Raw genomic sequence first — 18,028 nt, 5'->3', positions numbered from 1 at the left:
TATTTTTAAAACACACTTACAAATATACTAGATCAAAACTATAATACAAAAATGAAACTTCCATTATCATTACTAAGCATAATTTTTTTTTTTTTATTCACGAGTTCAACTGTGACTTTTTTATTCTGGTTCTATCCTTTTTGATGACATTCTCTAAAGCTTTTTTATCGGCAAACATTTGTAAGATGAATGTTCTTGCAGAGAATTTGAAACTGTAGTTTTCTAACATGAACATCACTGACAAAAGCAAATCGGGATTGGAAAATCTTTCTTTATATTTTGTTTCCAACTTGTTTAATTGCTTGATTGAATTACTTGGGGTCATACTGAAATTGGCAATGGCTTGTATAATTTTTAAATCAACGATATTTGATAGCTGAACTTCCTCAGTATCTTTATAAACCACCGAATCTTGAAGTTCTAAATCCTTTGTACTAACCTGATTATCATCCAAGATTTCAGAACCAACAACTTTAGATTTCTTAGCCACCTCGACAATTTCATCAGACACCACCGGAGGCATACTAAAATAGTCTTTCAAGTTTTTCGGTACACAAAACGTGGTGGGGTTGTTATTGACATCGAGAGCCACGTCCCATCCAAATTCATCTAGAACTTCTAACCCTTCGGATAAGTTACTAAGGAGCCCCAATACGAAGAACGCCGTACCCTTGATGCTCCAAACTTTAGTGGTTTTGCAAATTTGGATGATATCTTGGATGATATTTGATTCGTCCACCATATCGATCGCTAATTCCGACATCCCAATATGACCAACTGCCCAAAGACACCCTCTAAGATGCAACATCTTGCGTTCATCAATTGATTCGGTCGCCAATTCTTTGATGGTATCGACAAACACTTGGAAATGGTTTGTGGATTGAAGCAAGGCAAATCCCGCTTGGGTCTTCACCAATTCTCCGTAGAAATGGTGGGGCATCATATTACGCTTGGATTTCAAAAGTAGATCAATATTCAAATCATCATTCATAAGATCGTCGCCAGGGGGAAGTATTGATGATGATGGATTATGCCCCGGTCCATTGCCATTATTACCATTAGAAAAAACCGTACCTGAGGGGGAGGAGCCCAAAATATTTCCGGTTTCCAAAGAAGACGGGCCATTGGTACGGAATGGCATATATTCTTCATTCAACAAATTCTCAATTTCTAGCACGTACAAGTCGTTTTTCCTAACGTACCAATCCTGCATTTCCTTTTCGATGAAATCAATCTCTAGCAAATCGTTAAATCCCAACGGAGTTGACAAAAATCGTAATAGTAATGGAGCCCCAATGTTTCCAAGGTGGTCCAACGATGGTTTATATTTCACCACCCCGCCGATATTTCGGGGGTCCAAGCAATGGGCATCCAAGATCTGCACCGCAATGTTACAAATTTCCATCCCCGGATCATATAGTTGATTGATTAATAATCCCACGGCCCATTTGGAACACGACGCGGTGGTGGCATGGGTCAAAATCACCGCTAAATGTTTGGTACTAAACATTCTGATCGAACTATCACAAGAAGTCAAAGAATGCGCAAAGATAATTCTTAGCTGACTCGGCAAATTATAATCGAATTCCGATAAAAAACCGAGAATCAAATCCTCTCGCCCCCGTTCATTGATAATATGGTGCAATATACTGAAAATTTTCCATTTTCTTAGTAATGCCAACCCATTGCGTGATTTGCTCAATACCCCAAGCATTTTGAAATAACCTGAACTCAACGTGGTCTTCAAGTTATGTTTACTGAAAATCGGGTTTTCGGCGTATAACCCACTGACCGGGTCTACTTGAGCTAAGCATTCAGCAATTTGGGGCAATAGTTTGTTTTCTGATAGATACCTTGTTCCTTCATTATGAGAAAGCAAAGTTTCAAATAACGCCACCCCAATATTGATATATTTCTGATAATTTTTGGTCTTTTTAATGAGCATAAACTTCCGTTTAAATGGTCGATAAAATGACATCATTCGCTTGACAAACTTGAATTGATTCTTCAAACACTCTTCAAACTTCTTGGGGATCCTGAACGGTCCTTTAATAATTTCCATAATAGTATCCCACCCCCAATCAGTAAATCGTTTGGTGATTAAAACCTTGGTATCATCAATCATTCTTCGAAGTTGCATATCATCAATATTAGACGAAATGATCGCCGCAATGTTTTCAGAATAGACAAAATAAGGATTGAATATCACCGGGGGGATATTATAAGTGGTTCGATTTTTATACAACTTTCTGGTGATTTTCTCCAATTGGAAAGCCGCGGTTTGCGCCGCCTGAGTATTAGTGAACAATGATACTCCAGTTTCACCAAGCATAGAAGCCAGTTCAAAATGGGGTTCCCAGGTCAGCCGTGGTAACAAATTCACCGAATAACTAAAGATTTCTGTCAATAAGAACATCGATTTACGACGATTGATTTCGTCAGTGCTATTTTGAGAAATTAACGTGACTTGCTCAACAAGCCCACACTTCAACAAAATTGCCAAGAGAACTGTGGTGTAATGGCTAATAATCGTCACTTGGTTTGAATCAGAAGCGTAAACACTGGGCTGGCTCTGATTTGTCGGAGGAGCAAGCTGGGAAGCTCTTCTATTGATAGCAGCAGCAGAAGAAGTAGAATAATTGTTCATCCAAGGTAAAGATCTAATTTTCAAAATGTCAAAAAAGATATCCATTAAAACGTCCCTCAAGATCGGGATATCGTATGAAAGACTAGCAATGAGGGTCTTAAGGATATCAAAATCATTGACAGCAAACGCAGATAATCCTACCCAAGTCTTCAAAAAACTCGATATTATGAACGCACTGTTATGAAGTTTTTCCGTACTCAAGTGAATCTTGTTAGGTTTTCCCGACTTATCATTATTATTCAGGCTCGATCTATCAGGAATATTGTCAAAATTGTTGACGAAATAATAAACAATCTGTCCCAATTCTTCCCCATTCCTCAAGTATTTTCTAGCATTTGGGGAATCCAAAATTTTTGAAAGAATCATCCCGCACATACAAGCAAGCTCCATTGGTCCTTCATTAATAATTTTGATGATCGATTTGACACCGTTGGCTTCATATACCAATTTACAGTCCAATAACATCAACTCACACAAAGTCTCAGTAATTAACCCTTTGAGTTCATCGTCAACGGAACCAACAATCATCGCTAAGGTTTTAACCACTCCAACGCTCAATTCTCGATGCCCATCTTCAATATCAAAATACCGTCTAATCAACTTTATCGCTTGCTCTCTTTCCACGTTAAATTTCGAAGATTTTGATAGCGAAAAGATCAAAAAATGATGGACTCTCAATGATTTAATCAATCGTAGTGAGTTTATATCAGTAATGACATATCTGGCAATTCTATAACCACAAGCAATGACTTCTTTTGAATCGCTCAATAATAAGAACTGGATTCTATGACCCAAAGTTGAAAAAACTAAATTATTAATTATATCGGGATTATTTTTCAACACATCGACCACCTGGTTAGACTTCTCAATGTAAAATTCCTCTTCCTCGCTTTTTTGACCTAATGATTGTAGTAATTCACTAAGGAACCAAGTGGTTGTTCCTTGTGACGGAGTCAATTGCGAAAGGTTTTCATCTTCGGTATATTCTAGAGAATCGTAATGTATTACACTATCATCTTCATGATGATTGGCTAGGGGGTCATCCAACATCGGAGTTGACGCAGTGGAGCTATGTGTACTGGCAAAAGTTATATTATGTATGGGGTTGTTTGGGATCAAATGGGTTGTGGTATCATCGTTCCTGGTTTGTCCAGCTCCTTTCATATAAGAAAAGCTGTTGGTGGTTTCTTGGGCCTGGAGTCGTTTCACGGCCTCTATCTTCCGTTCCAAAGTCATGATTTGTCTATTGACATTATTCAACTCCAATTGGGCTTCAAGACGCTTCACTTTCCGCTTCTCGGGTTGTTTATCATACTTCCCACTTACTATGTCTTTCTCGGTGGTTTGTAGTAACTTGTGGGCGCCTTCTTGTAATTTCTTCTTGGTTTCTAATTGGGTTTGCAAATCATACAAATCCGCAAACGATGATGTAGTCTTCAACTCGCTCTTCAATAACGAGCTCGGCTGTACGAAACTATGGGCCGAGTCGTTACCAAGTTGATATATCAGGCCATTGTTCACGCTGGTCATATTGTGACCATTGCCTTCCTTGATCTGTAATATTGGATTATTATGTCTAGGCTAACGAGATTTTTTGATTCACATTTTTTGACACCCACAAATCTTAACGGAAGGGAAAAAAAAACAAACACACTTCGACTCGCGTGCGGTTAACTTGGGGAAAGATTATTATTAGGAGAAAAATTTGGGATTGAAATCGCACAGAATGAACGTCATTCTACAAACCAAAAATAATAACAATAATACTGCTACTATAGAATGCATCCTCTTCTTGAAGGTGATAGATTTTCTGGTGAGTATGACTTAATAGTGAATCAGTTGTTGTTGTTGAATCTTCCAAACTTTTTGGGCTTGTGTACTAACGCTTTTATAATACAGACTGTGAATATTACATTCAAGCCTTGAATGAATGTCATAAGGCCGAGTTCGTCAAGAAGGCATTTGGGCTCTGTAACGTTCCTAAAGATAACTTATCGAAATGTCTTCACGAAACCAGAATCGCCCAAAGTATTGCTGATCTTCAAGAAAGAAGAAACAAACGTAAGGTCACCGAGGAGAAATGGAAAAAAATGAAGGAAGAAGAATACGGGAAGGACATGAAGTTGAAGAAAGTGATCGAGGAAGAGATGAAAAGAAGAGCTCAACAATAATTTGTTTTTTGTTGCAGTGTATAACAAAATAAATTCAAAGAGCAGAAACACACATTCTGGTCAAAACAGGGGATTAAAAACATTTAACATGTACATATTGGACAAATAATAAAAGGGTATCAGGATTCCTATCTTATTTCTTGACCATGTAATAAACACTTATAGCTCTACAAGTAAATAATATTATCTAAAAAAAAAAAAAAAAAAAGAACCTAAAGCACTAAAAATTTATTAATTTACAAAAGAAGTTTTTAAAAAAACAAAAAAAAAAACTAGAAAGATAATAAGAAGCAAGAAAAATCCACAGATAAAATAATTAAGAATAACCTTTATTGGCAGACGTTAACCCAGAAATCAATATGTTCTTCTGGTAATCTTTCCATATCTTTGACAGTGAGGATATTACTACTATCAATCCCACCACTGACAGTATTGTCCCTAAGAACTTTGGCGGATATCCGGATATTATTCAACCCCATCGCCAACTTCAAATCATACCTCGTTGTCAATACCTTATCACTATCTGCATAAGTTATACTTGGGCTGGGTTTGACTCTTTCATCATTAACTGTGAGGAAGTTCTCATATTTTTTATCTACCAAATCGTCACGCAAAGTGGCAAATACTGTAAGGGCCCCCTTATTTGAAATATTGTTGAAAACTGGCAAGTTTAATGCAACGTTGGAAATTTTGTAGTCACCAGCTTCAAAATTGTATTCAAACCAATTTTGGAAAACCGTGTTCGCAAATTGTGAATCGGACCCGGTTTGGCCATAATGCATCCTTTGGTTTCCAAACCCTTTGGGTCTTGACGAATTGATAGAAACCATTCTGATCAACGCATAATCCCCGTCTTTTACTCTTCTTCTTGGCTTTCTAGCGTCCTCTGACTTTTCATGTTCTGCTACCCGAGCTTCTTCTTCTCCTTCTTCTTCTTCTTCTTCTTGTTTCTCCTCCTCCTCATCCTCTTTCTTAGCCTCTGGTTCTTTTTCTTCTTCGGCTTCTTCCGGTATTTCATCTTCTACTTCGTCCTTGACCGATTTGGTCTCTTTTTTCATTGGGGCAGACAGTTTAGAAAGCTTGAGTTTTAACGAACTTCCAGCACCAGCAGTATGCTTTGTTGATCTACCTTTCTTTTTGTGTCCTGGGGCAGGGAGATCAACCTTTTCGCTCAACCCTGGAATCGTCAATCCTTCATCATTGGCAAGCTGGCATAATGATTCATTGAAATGTTTGGATAAAACCTCCGAAAAATGATAAACTAAACTGTCTTCTTCATTGTAAGTTTGGGCGTTTTTCCACATCAAATTCATATCAGCAAAAAAATTCTCGACTTTTGAATATTTTGAAGACTTCTTATTGTTCAAGCCTTTGAGAATGGTGTTTATGGCTATTGGCTTTTTGATGATGGTATAGTAATCTGGATATAGTTTTCTGGAAGGTTCTTCGAGGAAAACATCGGCTATTGGTTCATCATTTTCTGTAAAATTCTTCAATTTTTCCAACAAGTCTTGAAGTTTGTGCCTAAGGTCTGCATTGATGCTCTTATTGAGAAAGTTGGTGTCCACTGGTTCTTCGGCCTCCTTAGTCTTTGTTTTTGAACTATTATTCAATTTCAATTTCAATCTGGTTCCCGATTCTTTGGCCTCGGCCTTTTTTTCAGCACTTTCGCCAACATCTTCTTTAAGGAACTGTTCCACTTGATCCCGAACAAAGTTGGAAATATTGGCAGCATCTATGGCGATCAAACTTTCTTTCAAGTTATATTCGGAGGCATTATCTGACATCAATTCGAAGTCCGCCAAGAATTCTTTGGCATCTCCATAAGCGTTATTGTTGATTTTTTCCTTGATTTCCTGAAAAGACACCGGGATTTTAATCCTCTCGTAATAATCAGCGTAAAGCTTCTTAGAAGGTAGTCTCATAAATTGGGTTTTGATCAATCTTGGACCGTCTCGCAATTCTTGGGCAAGGGCCATCGTGGATTTGAAAAAATCGTACAATTCATCATCCACTTTGGGTTTTTTGAGCTTTTTCAGCTGATCGGGCACTCTTGACGATCTTCTTTTCGAAACCATTTTTGTGTCTCTAATAATATATCTATGTTTAGCACGGTATAATAGATGTTTCGCGTTATTTTTTATTTATTTATCCCATATATTTTTTTTGGCTGTTTTCCAACGCATATTTTCTCAGCAGCCCTTCAAAAGTGCTGCGTAACCAAACGAGGTCATCGCCACCCCCTAAATGCCAATCCCATCTTTTGACACATTTTGTTAATTATTCTGTTAGTTTCGTCTCATTCATATGACTGCCGTTTATCAATATTAGTTAGCAGAGAAACGGCATATAACTATAAAAATGTCTCTTCCTGGCTCCCCTTATGTCGCATACGCTTTCGAGATACTCTACTCCAAGTTACATAGAATCAGACCTCCTTTATCTCTATCATCCTTCAAATCATGCTATGGAGTGCCTATCTCCCACAGAACAGAAAAGCATCCATTGTTCGTTACTTGGAACATCATAGTGGGCTCAGAAAAGGAGCTCCGTGGGTGTATTGGGACATTTTCTCCCATGGAAATCCAGTCAGGAATTAAAGAGTTTGCGTTGACTGCCGCTTTTCAAGACAACAGATTCGACCCCATTGAGCTCGAAGAACTTGAGGAATTGAGTTGTGATATTACCTTGTTGAAAGATTTTGAAAAAGTCGAAGACATATGGGATTGGGATCTCGGGACCCATGGGATAAGAATCTCGTTCACTTATCATAATCGTCTTAGAAGCGCCACTTTTTTACCTGATGTGGCGGTAGAACAAAATTGGGATAAAGAAACCACCATGAGATATTTGGTGGCCAAAGGTGGGGGACCTCGGTCAATCACCGATTTTGGCAAGTTGGATATTAGTTTGACGAGATATAAAGGGGAGAAATCGCACATTACTTATTCTGAGTTTAAGGAAATCAGGAAGAGGGCGGTGAGTCATTGAACGTAGAGTACTTGTTACATTGTTGGGTCCAATCTTTTGAAATATTATTACAAAGCTGTTTGTTTTTTTTGTTTTGTTTTGTTTTTACAATCAAGAGAAATGCAAATAGCTTCAAATCTACCCAATTGCTCTAGAAATTTCAATTAAAGGCATATATAATATTAATAGTGTGCTGTGTATATCATCATGGTTTGCTAGTAGCAGCTTCGTTATCATCTCCCCCTCTGACAATTCTCATTTCTTTTGGGGGAATTTTCTTTACCTTTTTTTTTTTTTTTTCGCAGAAGCACTACTAGTCTGTGATGATGCTGGGTTTTGGATCACCACTGTGCCTTCTTTTATTTCGTCCGATGCTCCTTGAAATTTTTCCTGGCTTTCCAAATAAAACATCAAATCCTTAACTTGACTTTGTAATTCTTGTTTCTCCAACTCCTTTTCCTTGAGTCTCTCTAACAATTTCTTATTGGCCTTGTCAAGGGAAGTTATTTTTTGCAGCATCCCATTAGCAAGCGCCCTTTCTTCTTCATACTTCCGACTATATGATTGAAGTTCCTTGATACTCGCGCTCGCCTGATTCTGGAGTCGTTTATAGTCGTCGTTTGCCGTTTTTATAATATTTTGCTTTAATGAGTTCACATCATCCAAAAGATCCCTTACTTCCACCTCTCTTTCCGCAAATTTATCCCACATGTCTTTCAATTTTAGCTCATAATACTCTCGCTGTGATTCCAATTGTGTCACCAAAATTTGCGAATATTCCATATATGATGTAGAACTGATTTTCCCTGATTGCTTTGCCAGGGATCCAGAAGGTCCCTGTTGATTATTGCTATTATTAATATTGCTATTGTTACTATTAGCCTCTGATATCTCTTCTCTAGAAGGCAATTCTACTAACTTTCCATCATTTTCAGTTCTAATTAGCCGGTGAACGTAACAGTCACTGGCATAGTCCCAAATTCTTTGCGAATTGATATCCATGGCGAAGCAATGACCTGATTCATTGTAGTGGTTAATAGCATGGGCATGATTGTATCTCCCGCAAGCAATGCTACCGCAAATCAAACATATCCATAAATTGTCAGATATTTCACAAATCCCACACTTATCGCCATTCTCGTGAGGGTCGGTTGCGCTGGTGGTGGTTGTGGTGGTGGTGGCGGCATCGGCAACATTGTCTTGGGAACTTGAATGGTTCATCAAGTTTTTTGCGTGCTGTCGTAATGAAGAGTATCGGCAAATCGGACAGCTATCATCTTGCCATTTTCTTAAACATTGGCAATGGAAAGTATGCTGACAAGGAATTGTCAATAATCCAGTAACCGATGAGTCCATTCTTTCCAAGCATACTGGGCACGTTGGCAATTCTCGCAAGTCAGGAGTTGGCTTTTTGTTATCTAGTACCCCATGATTGATTTTACCCTCGGTGGTAATGGTGGTACTGGTGAAAGGATCATCCAAAAAATAATTGTTGTCATTGGTATCGTCATACCGCTTGAAAATCACTGATTTGACGTAAATGACGTGACAGGTTTCTGGCTCCATTGAGTTGAAGAGCCTCCCATTGAACTCTTTTTTAAATTTTTTAGCATATTTCCTTGACCTGAAGTTCAAAAGTACCAAAAACCGATTACTAATGTCTGCCTTAATGATTCTCACGTTGGAAATATGGTTTTGGATATAATCATCACCAATGAAACCCAAAATATCGGTCACGGTAAAATAACCGGGGATGGCCAAGATAGAAATTATGGTTTTTTCAAGATCCTCAGAACCTTTTGGTTTCAAGGAAATTGACGATAATGTTTCCGATAATAAATCATCATTGTTGTTGCCCGCCTTATCTAAATCATCGGTGGTACCGCCACCATCACTGGATATTTCTTGTTCTTTGGGCTCTTCGAATTCTTCTGGCTCTCTATAAAGCCTTATCACCCCTTGACCAATGTGTCTTGCTTTTAGAGGTTCTGTACTCAAGGTATTGCCTAAAGGTTTTTTTGAATTGGTCAGATCGTCCATGTCAAAGGAAATCAAGCCGAGATGGCCTAGTCTATAATCTTTCTGGTGAGCTTCTGCACGTTGTTCGCCGTCGACGGAATAAATATCGACCACAATATGATATACTATTGAGCCCAACATTAATATATTTCCATAGTATCACCGTATATTGGGTGGAGGAAATCTTGTTTTGTCTAAAAATAGTTTTGATCCACTATTTTGACATTTTGTAGATGCTTTGCTGGTGGTTTTTTTTTTCCTGTATGATTGAATTTTATAAGGTGTAGCACCCCTTTTCTAGCGATGCTCATAAGTGTATTTTATGGGTCTCTCTCCCTCAAACAAACGAAATATGCGTCATACTAATCTATTTATTTCTGTTTAAGGTTGGTAAATCAGGCCCTGGGGTTTAGTTAGTTGGTCTTTAATCTTGTAGAAACCTATGATTCATCCCCTCCTCATCAAACCACGCCGAATGATTTTCCTTACAATTGAATAAATATAACTGACTTACACAAAATATTGTTTACCATAATTTACCAAAATGACAAGCAACATAACGTCTCTATCCTAATAATAAATATAGTAAGTAGATAACTACTGTAAAGCCCTCTCATGCACTTTGATGAGTTCTGGAAATTCTTTTGGGCTACAGATGAAAGCCAACCTTTGCCTTTTTTCCTATACAGAATTTCCTAATGTAGTTACCTCTATGATTGCCACAACTAAATAGGTACCACCGAATTAATTGAAGCAAATTCTCTGGTGTCCTGCCTGGATGGTGGTAACTGTGGTGTGGCAGACCCCCCGCCGTGCACATTCCCTGGGTACTGAGGGTTGGTAATTAGCGGTGCGCCTTCTTGTTGAAACCGGTGGTTGCAGGGGCCGTTTGAAATGCTGTGTTGCCGATGAAATGTTATATATAGGATCGCTTTCTATGTAGTTTTTTAAAAGTATTCTTATTGTAGTTTATATATATTTATATACAATCATTATATCCTCTCGATACACAGCATCCTAAATACTTTTCATTCGCTAACAACAACAGCTCTCTTCCTTCGAATTTAAATCTCAACTACTCAAAAACACTTTCTTATCAAAAATGCAATTCTCTACTGTCGCCATCGTTTCCTCTTTGATCTTTGTCGGTGCTCAAGCTACCGTCACCTCTTCTATCACCGAAACAGTGTCTTCTGTGCAAACTGAAACCGTCACTTCTTGTGGTAGTGAAGTCACCAACTGTCCAGCCTCCACCACCACCTCCGGCACTTTGGACGCTTACGGTACCACTTCCACTCCACTTTCTTCCTCCAGTACTACCACTTACGGTACTTTGGACGCTTACGGTACCACTTCTTCTTACTCTAACTACACCACCGCTAACATTTCTTACACCGGTGGTGCTGCTGGTCCAGTTGCTTCTTCTAACGGCTTGTACGCTTTGGGTGCTGCCGCTGTCTTTGGTGCTGCTGCCATCATGGGTCTTTAAATTTAGTGTTGATGATTACCCCCATAAATCTTAAACGACGCAGGCGTTGCAAAAACCATCACCATTATTCTGAAAAAAAAAAAGAAAGAAAGAAAGCAACATTCTTCCAGCAGACTTCTTCTTTCTTATGAATATCATTCAGATGTCTGGACAATCAATCTTCAGTTTCATTTCTCAGTCATTAATATTTTCTTCAGTTCTTATTCAGTCATTTTGTATTATTTGCATATATGCTCATTTATTTATCTATATATTTATTAATTATAGTTCTACTTGTTTTATTTTCCCATTCCCTTTTACTCTATTACTTTTATTTTGATGATTCCCAATATACTTAAAAAAGCGTAGCGCACAATAATCTTCTTTTTGACGTATCCTGGACGGTTTTCCCATCCCGGATGCTTATCAGCACATCTCAACACCAAGAGATCAATGAAAAGGACCAACACCCGTACATCCCGACGGCACAGCGAATGTTGGGGATGATTTTTCCACGTGACTGAGAAGTGCGTTCCCGACCTCGGCCGCTGACTTATCCTCTGCAGTTTATTGGCTTGTTCCCCACGCTTTGGCGGCACCTAATGGTTTTTCTTGTTTTTTTTTTCTTTATATATAAAATTTTGGAGACTCTCAGGAAATTTCTCCAACAGAGATCATCAGCATTGACAGAACCCCAGCCATTATCTCCGCCCCAACAATGTTCAAGCAATCTCTCGTCCTTTCTAGACAATTCACTAGATCGTTGGCCACTGCCGCCAACGCCAAACCATCCTTGGTCAAATCATTCAAGATCTACAGATGGTCTCCAGATACCCCAGAAGTCAAGCCAAAATTGGTCAGTTACGACATCGACCTTAATGACTGTGGTCCTATGGTTTTGGACGCCCTTTTGAAAATTAAGAACGAACAAGATTCAACTTTGACCTTCAGAAGATCCTGTAGAGAAGGTATCTGTGGCTCTTGTGCCATGAATATCGGTGGTAGAAACACTTTGGCCTGTTTGTGTCGTATCGACAGAGACACCAGCAAAGACTTGAAAATCTACCCATTGCCACACATGTTTGTCGTCAGAGACTTGGTTCCAGATTTGACCCACTTCTACAAGCAATACAAGTCCATCGAACCATACTTGCAAAGAGAACAAGAAATCCCAGATGACGGTAAGGAAAACTTGCAAAGTATTGCTGACAGAAAGAAGTTGGATGGTTTGTACGAATGTATCTTGTGTGCCTGTTGTTCAACTTCCTGTCCTTCATACTGGTGGAATCAACAGGAATACTTGGGTCCAGCCGTTTTGATGCAAGCTTTCAGATGGTTGATCGATTCCAGAGATCAAGCCAGTGCTAAGAGAAAGGAAATTTTGCAAAACTCTATGAGTTTGTACAGATGTCACACAATTTTGAACTGTACCAGAACATGTCCAAAGGGTTTGAACCCAGGTAGAGCCATTGCTGAAATCAAGAAACAATTGGCTTTTGACTAAACAGGTTAGTAGTCCCAATTCCCAACAAAAGAAAATGAAAGCATGGTAACGCTGCCAAAGAACATTTCATCATCCAAATAACATATCTCTATTTTTCTTTTCACTTCCTCTCTACAAAAAAAAATTATCTCTTGATTTTGATTGGTCAATTCAAACCAAAATCATCCAAGGATATCTATCCCTCATCTCCCTGTTATCACTTACAAAACCGGCATTCTCTTTAACGTTATGGTATACTGCTCGGTCATATATCAACAATCCCTCTCCATCTTAGCCTAAATATCATATATCATATATTCCTCTAGTTGCCTCATATCATGCAATATCCATTGCATGCTTCCACAAAACAGTGTATATAACTCTTTGTTTTTGTCTTTTTTTTTTTCTCTCTCTCTCTACTTCTTTTGCCAGAGTTGCATGGGTCTTTTTTTGCTATCTATTCATTTTTATCATTATTAATATTAATTCCATAACAGTCCAATACATTTTGTCATCAGATATTTTGTAATTGTAGTGTATTTGCTTCTACTTCTTCCATGACAGTGTGGTTATTAGGCAGGGAAACATTAGTACTAGATGAATCCGAAAAGACCTCGTTTACGTTATCTTCGATAAAGTGATTTATGAATATCTTAACATGGCAACTTAATAGTAATGATTATAATATTCAGAATAGGGGTTATATAGTCGTTATTGAAATATTATATTGATGGCTCCCCTCTAACCTTCCAGTCAGATATTTCTCTTTGTATACTGTTTCTATATAGTAAATTATAATTTCTGTAAGAAAATAAATAGTAGAGTGGTGTTTAGTAGGTCGGCTTTCTCTCTTTCGAAATAAATTAATATTATTGTAAGACTTTAAAGTCATCCACACACTAATATCAGGAATGCTAAATCATTTACCGTTGGCTTCATCAACGAAATGGTGTGTAGGTTCTTGAAATCTTGAAGAAAAAATGACAGATATAAATAATTGGTAATGTAATACCCTGGACGCAGCCTGAAAAAAAAAAACCGTAGCGCGTTTAATGCCCAAATGGAAGCGCTCTCTATTTTTGCAGGCTTTATTAATTGTTGAATTTAAATATATGTAATCTTTTTCGTTCTTCAAATGTTTAAAGTAAACAATACGATGTCTTTCCTCTTTATTTTTTTTTATTTTTTTTTTTTAGAAAAATCAATGAATGAGAATCAATATTGATGTAAAAGAAGAGCTTGTTTGTAGTAAAATCTTCAAGATACTGTGCGGTGGGAAACATTGATGGGATATTCTATTAGGAATTGTTGTTTTTCAATAAGCTGCTTTTTTCAGTCATCTCCTGTGAAATAATGCCCAAGCTTTGATCGATACTGGCTCGCCAAGTGGTGTTGTTTTTCATATTCTTTGATATGGACACTTTAAATGGTTATTATTAACTTGTTTTTCAGGAGGTTTGAACATTTTGTGAATCTATCAATCAATAGAACCAAGATGAAGTTGCAAAACTAGAAGAAGGTTTCCAATGTTGCAAAAATAATAATTTTAATGGTAAGTGCATTTATATTAATGGTACTGTATTCATAGTAATAAATATGATGGTAGCTACTATGGTGGTTTACAATAATGATATAAATCCAATTCTTTTCTCTTAAATTATGACGATCATAATCAGGAAGATCATGGATTTGCAAGAGATTCTGCACACTCAAAATGCTGGCCATAATTGACAGTAGGCAGGTGTTACGAGATTATGGATATCTTTTTCTCTGTGAATCCTCTAGTCATTGTAAGTTTGATATACGGGAACTTAGTGTTCATAGATGTATTCATTCCCTCTGAGAAAAATGCATTTTCACCGTAATAGAAAGCACCATCTAGGAAAATTCAAAGATTACTGTGATCAAGTCATCTGGGGAATCTACATTAGTCGGCTCCAAGATACTCCTTGTGCCACAATACGCCTTTGAAGAACTATATAGTTACTGTTATAGCTGAGCATTGCAACTACTACTAATAAATGCTCTCTTTCTCTCTCTCACTCTCATTGGAGACAATGTCATTTGAAAAAAAAAAAAAAAGGGAACAGGAAGCATTAAAATGCAATTCATGATTCAGTGAGAAGATATTTCTCAGTACATTCTTTACCATTAATGATTTTGAACTATGTTTTTCATGGTATCTTGGTATTTCCCAATGGAACTCATGATGCGCCTATGAACTATGATAGGAAACACATTTACAACTAACTATGATTGAAAACACATTTTATATCAGACACTAACAGAAAGGTGAATGTAATTCATGACTACAATATAATTAAGAAGAATTAGGAAAGGCTACAAGAAAGCTTCAATTTCAAAAGAAAATAAAGAAAAATGAAATTGTATTGAAGATATTTACATGATAACTTTTTCTTTTATAGTACAGTGGAAAAAAAAAAATAACACCACCCCCAGGAAATGAATGAACCACTTAATTTTCCATACTTCTGGAGGGTCAACGATAAGAGAGGGAAAATAATAATAATAATAATAGCATTTTGAAAGAAGTTAATCAGATCACCAACCTTCAGTTCTTCACTTCAGGCTTTGAATCGTTTCCAATAGTCTTCTTCAAATGATCAAAGATTCCCAAACCTCCACTGATCCAGGATCCCACTTGTCCCATCTCACTTGGAATAACCACAGTATTGGATTCTTTGGCCAACTTGCCAAATGCTTCAATGTACTTTTGGGCAACTTGCAACGCCACTGCATCTTGACCACCAGGGGTTTCCTTAATGGCCTGGGCAATACGCTTGATACTTTCTGCTTCAGCGGTGGCTTTGGCCAAAATGGCTTCAGCTTCACCTTGGGCTTCATTCATAAGCTGGGCTTTGTGGGCTTCGGATGCCAAAACCGTGGATTGTTTTTGACCTTCGGCAATATTGATATCCGACTGTCTTTGACCTTCTGATTCCAAGATCTCTGCTCTTTTAGACCGTTCAGCACTAACTTGACGATGCATGGCTTCCAACACGTTAGATGGCGGATGGATATCACGAATTTCGTATCTCAAACATTGGATACCCCAAGATTCGGCAGCTTCGTTGATGGCCTCGGTGATGTTGTGGTTCAAGTTTTGACGTTCACGAAGGACATGATCGAGAGTCAATTGACCAATTTCCGATCTCATGGTGGTTTGTGCCAATTGCGAAATTGCGTATTGCGCGTCTTCGACCCCGTAAGATGCCTTATAAGCATCAATGACTTTAATATATAATACCCCATCCATTTCCAAAGTAACATTATCGCTGGTGATGGCTGATTGTGAAGGAATGGCGAGAGCAGATTCTTTAAGAGATTGCACGTACTTGATACGATCAAGGAATGGGATAAGAATCGCCATCCCCGGCTCCAAGATACGATGGAACTTCCCCATTCTTTCAACGATCCATGCGTTTTGTTGAGGAACGAACCGAATAATGGTATTGGCAGGCAATGAGCTCTTATCTTGGAAATAAGTCAAATTACCTTGAGATTGAGCCATGGGAGTAGCTGTCAGAAATGGTCGGGAAGTTGAGGACTGGTTAAAGGAAACAGATTTCGAGGCCGCAGCCATTGCCAATGGTCTAGCCATGGCCAACCCAGAGGTTCTAATAATTTGGGCAGTAGATCTGGAAAGCATCTTCTTATAATATTGGTGAAATGAAACAGCTAATTACAAGTGTCAAATAAAAGTTGCTCGGTGTAATGAATTTATATATAGACAAATCTCGATGGCAAAAAAAAAAAAAAAGTGCCAGTCTCCCGCGTGCGCATAACTCAGGTGAAGAGGTTTAAGGAGCAAATTCAGTGGTGATTATACATATATATCGATATGTGTATAATGAGAGTGAAAAATATATTGAGGATCAAGGAAAGTAGCCCTTATTTTATCGAGCTCCCCTTAATAATCTTGCTTTGAAGATATCTGCTTCTATTGAAGGTTTTTCCAGTTACATACTGTGCGTCACTTCCATGGTGCGTCCTGATGTTCATCTTTGAAACAACTTCCCTGGGACAATCAGGATTTATGAGGTACTATTCAGCGGCAGAAGGAATACTGTAATTCATTTGATAATCCAAGAAACTAATTATCTATCCAGTAGCCTCTTCAAACCCATTAATATAACGTTGCTGGTATTTTGGCGTGGCCAGGAAGGAGGAGGGTAAACCCATCTGAAAATGTAAAAAAAGTTAAAAGAAAAAAAAAAAAATTTCAGAAGGACATGATGAGGAATACATGGAATACCTGTAATAAAATCTTCTTATTTATATATTTTATAATTATCAATATGGTCAAATTGGCAGGATTATCTCTTAATGAACAGGAGTTCCTCACAGATTCCCTAAAACAAGGTATTAGATCAGATGGACGTTCGCTTGATCAATTTCGTGATGTCGAAATTACCCTTGGGGATCAACCAGGTTACGTCGACGTGAGGCTCGGGAAAACCCGTGTGGCCGTGAGAGTCAGTGGATCAATAACCAAACCATATGAAGACAGACCATTCGAAGGGATTTTCACGATTTCTACAGAAATTGGCCCAATTGCGGGTGCGTTTTTTGAAAATGGTAGACCATCGGATGAAGAAGTGTTAGTGTCACGATTGATTGAAAAGGCCATCAAGAGATCGGGGGCGCTTGATGTCGAAGGGCTTTGTATAGTTGCTGGGGACAAGTGCTGGAACATAAGAGCCGATATTCATTTCATGGACTTTGACGGGGGATTCATCGATGCTAGTTGTATTGGGGTGATCACCGCGCTTCAACATTTCAGTAGACCAGAAGTCACCGTCAGCGGAGAACAGGTGGTGGTTTATTCTACCGATGAAAGAGAACCGGTGAAATTATCGATCTTGCATGTGCCAATCTGTGTGACATTTGCGTTGTTCAATCCAAAGGAAAAAGAAGAAAATATAAAAGGTGGAGCCGATGGCAATGAAGAGGCAGGAGAGTTTGCAATTGTCGATGCGACAATGAAGGAAGAAGGTTTGAGTAATGGAACGCTAACCATCACTATGAATAAGAATAAAGAAATTTGTCAAATATCGAAAAGTGGAGGATTGCCGGCGGAGGGGCTTATGGTGATGGATTGTGCCAACAAAGCGTACGGGATTGTTGAAAAATTAACTGATCAAATCAAGGAGGTTTTGAAGCAATGAGGATATTCATTATGCATATAGGAGAGACTTTGGAGTGGGGGAGAGGATGTTTTCCAGTTGGAAAAGTATTTGTACTATAGA

General features: G+C 38.2%; 9 protein-coding genes across 9 annotated transcripts; 5 read left to right on the top strand and 4 right to left on the bottom strand. All coding sequences in view use genetic code 12, as the record gives it.

The window, feature by feature from the left end:
• Positions 1-97: 97 nt before the first annotated feature.
• TSC11 (TORC2 complex subunit TSC11) lies at positions 98-4,177 on the bottom strand (the record flags this gene model as incomplete). Its single annotated transcript, XM_064998520.1, has 1 exon — positions 98-4,177. The coding sequence occupies one exon, from the start codon at positions 4,175-4,177 to the stop codon at positions 98-100; it is 4,080 nt and encodes a 1,359-aa protein (XP_064854592.1).
• A 249-nt stretch (positions 4,178-4,426) lies between these two features.
• CMC2 (Cmc2p) lies at positions 4,427-4,818 on the top strand (the record flags this gene model as incomplete). Its single annotated transcript, XM_064998519.1, has 2 exons — positions 4,427-4,460; positions 4,547-4,818. The coding sequence occupies 2 exons, from the start codon at positions 4,427-4,429 to the stop codon at positions 4,816-4,818; spliced, it is 306 nt and encodes a 101-aa protein (XP_064854591.1).
• Positions 4,819-5,147: 329 nt separating this feature from the next.
• RSC4 (Rsc4p) lies at positions 5,148-6,896 on the bottom strand (the record flags this gene model as incomplete). Its single annotated transcript, XM_064998518.1, has 1 exon — positions 5,148-6,896. The coding sequence occupies one exon, from the start codon at positions 6,894-6,896 to the stop codon at positions 5,148-5,150; it is 1,749 nt and encodes a 582-aa protein (XP_064854590.1).
• A 283-nt stretch (positions 6,897-7,179) lies between these two features.
• On the top strand, positions 7,180-7,809 carry DASC09_049180 (uncharacterized protein; the record flags this gene model as incomplete). The annotated part of the gene is made up of 1 exon (XM_064998517.1): positions 7,180-7,809. The coding sequence occupies one exon, from the start codon at positions 7,180-7,182 to the stop codon at positions 7,807-7,809; it is 630 nt and encodes a 209-aa protein (XP_064854589.1).
• A 258-nt stretch (positions 7,810-8,067) lies between these two features.
• Positions 8,068-9,948, bottom strand: ETP1 (Etp1p; the record flags this gene model as incomplete). The annotated part of the gene is made up of 1 exon (XM_064998516.1): positions 8,068-9,948. The coding sequence occupies one exon, from the start codon at positions 9,946-9,948 to the stop codon at positions 8,068-8,070; it is 1,881 nt and encodes a 626-aa protein (XP_064854588.1).
• Positions 9,949-10,909: 961 nt separating this feature from the next.
• DASC09_049160 (uncharacterized protein) lies at positions 10,910-11,296 on the top strand (the record flags this gene model as incomplete). The annotated part of the gene is made up of 1 exon (XM_064998515.1): positions 10,910-11,296. One exon carries the CDS (start codon positions 10,910-10,912, stop codon positions 11,294-11,296), a length of 387 nt encoding a protein of 128 aa, XP_064854587.1.
• A 697-nt stretch (positions 11,297-11,993) lies between these two features.
• Positions 11,994-12,779, top strand: SDH2 (succinate dehydrogenase iron-sulfur protein subunit SDH2; the record flags this gene model as incomplete). The annotated part of the gene is made up of 1 exon (XM_064998514.1): positions 11,994-12,779. The coding sequence occupies one exon, from the start codon at positions 11,994-11,996 to the stop codon at positions 12,777-12,779; it is 786 nt and encodes a 261-aa protein (XP_064854586.1).
• A 2,551-nt stretch (positions 12,780-15,330) lies between these two features.
• DASC09_049140 (SPFH domain-containing protein) lies at positions 15,331-16,428 on the bottom strand (the record flags this gene model as incomplete). Its single annotated transcript, XM_064998513.1, has 1 exon — positions 15,331-16,428. One exon carries the CDS (start codon positions 16,426-16,428, stop codon positions 15,331-15,333), a length of 1,098 nt encoding a protein of 365 aa, XP_064854585.1.
• Positions 16,429-17,077: 649 nt separating this feature from the next.
• RRP45 (exosome non-catalytic core subunit RRP45) lies at positions 17,078-17,947 on the top strand (the record flags this gene model as incomplete). The annotated part of the gene is made up of 1 exon (XM_064998512.1): positions 17,078-17,947. The coding sequence occupies one exon, from the start codon at positions 17,078-17,080 to the stop codon at positions 17,945-17,947; it is 870 nt and encodes a 289-aa protein (XP_064854584.1).
• Positions 17,948-18,028: the final 81 nt, after the last annotated feature.

The sequence above is a fragment of the Saccharomycopsis crataegensis genome, assembly GCF_037102585.1.
Source record: "Saccharomycopsis crataegensis DNA, jcf7180000000085, whole genome shotgun sequence".
Taxonomy (NCBI): domain Eukaryota; kingdom Fungi; phylum Ascomycota; class Saccharomycetes; order Ascoideales; family Saccharomycopsidaceae; genus Saccharomycopsis; species Saccharomycopsis crataegensis.
The sequence above is the reverse complement of the archived record's forward strand: the minus strand, read 5'-3'. Positions and strand labels throughout refer to the sequence as shown.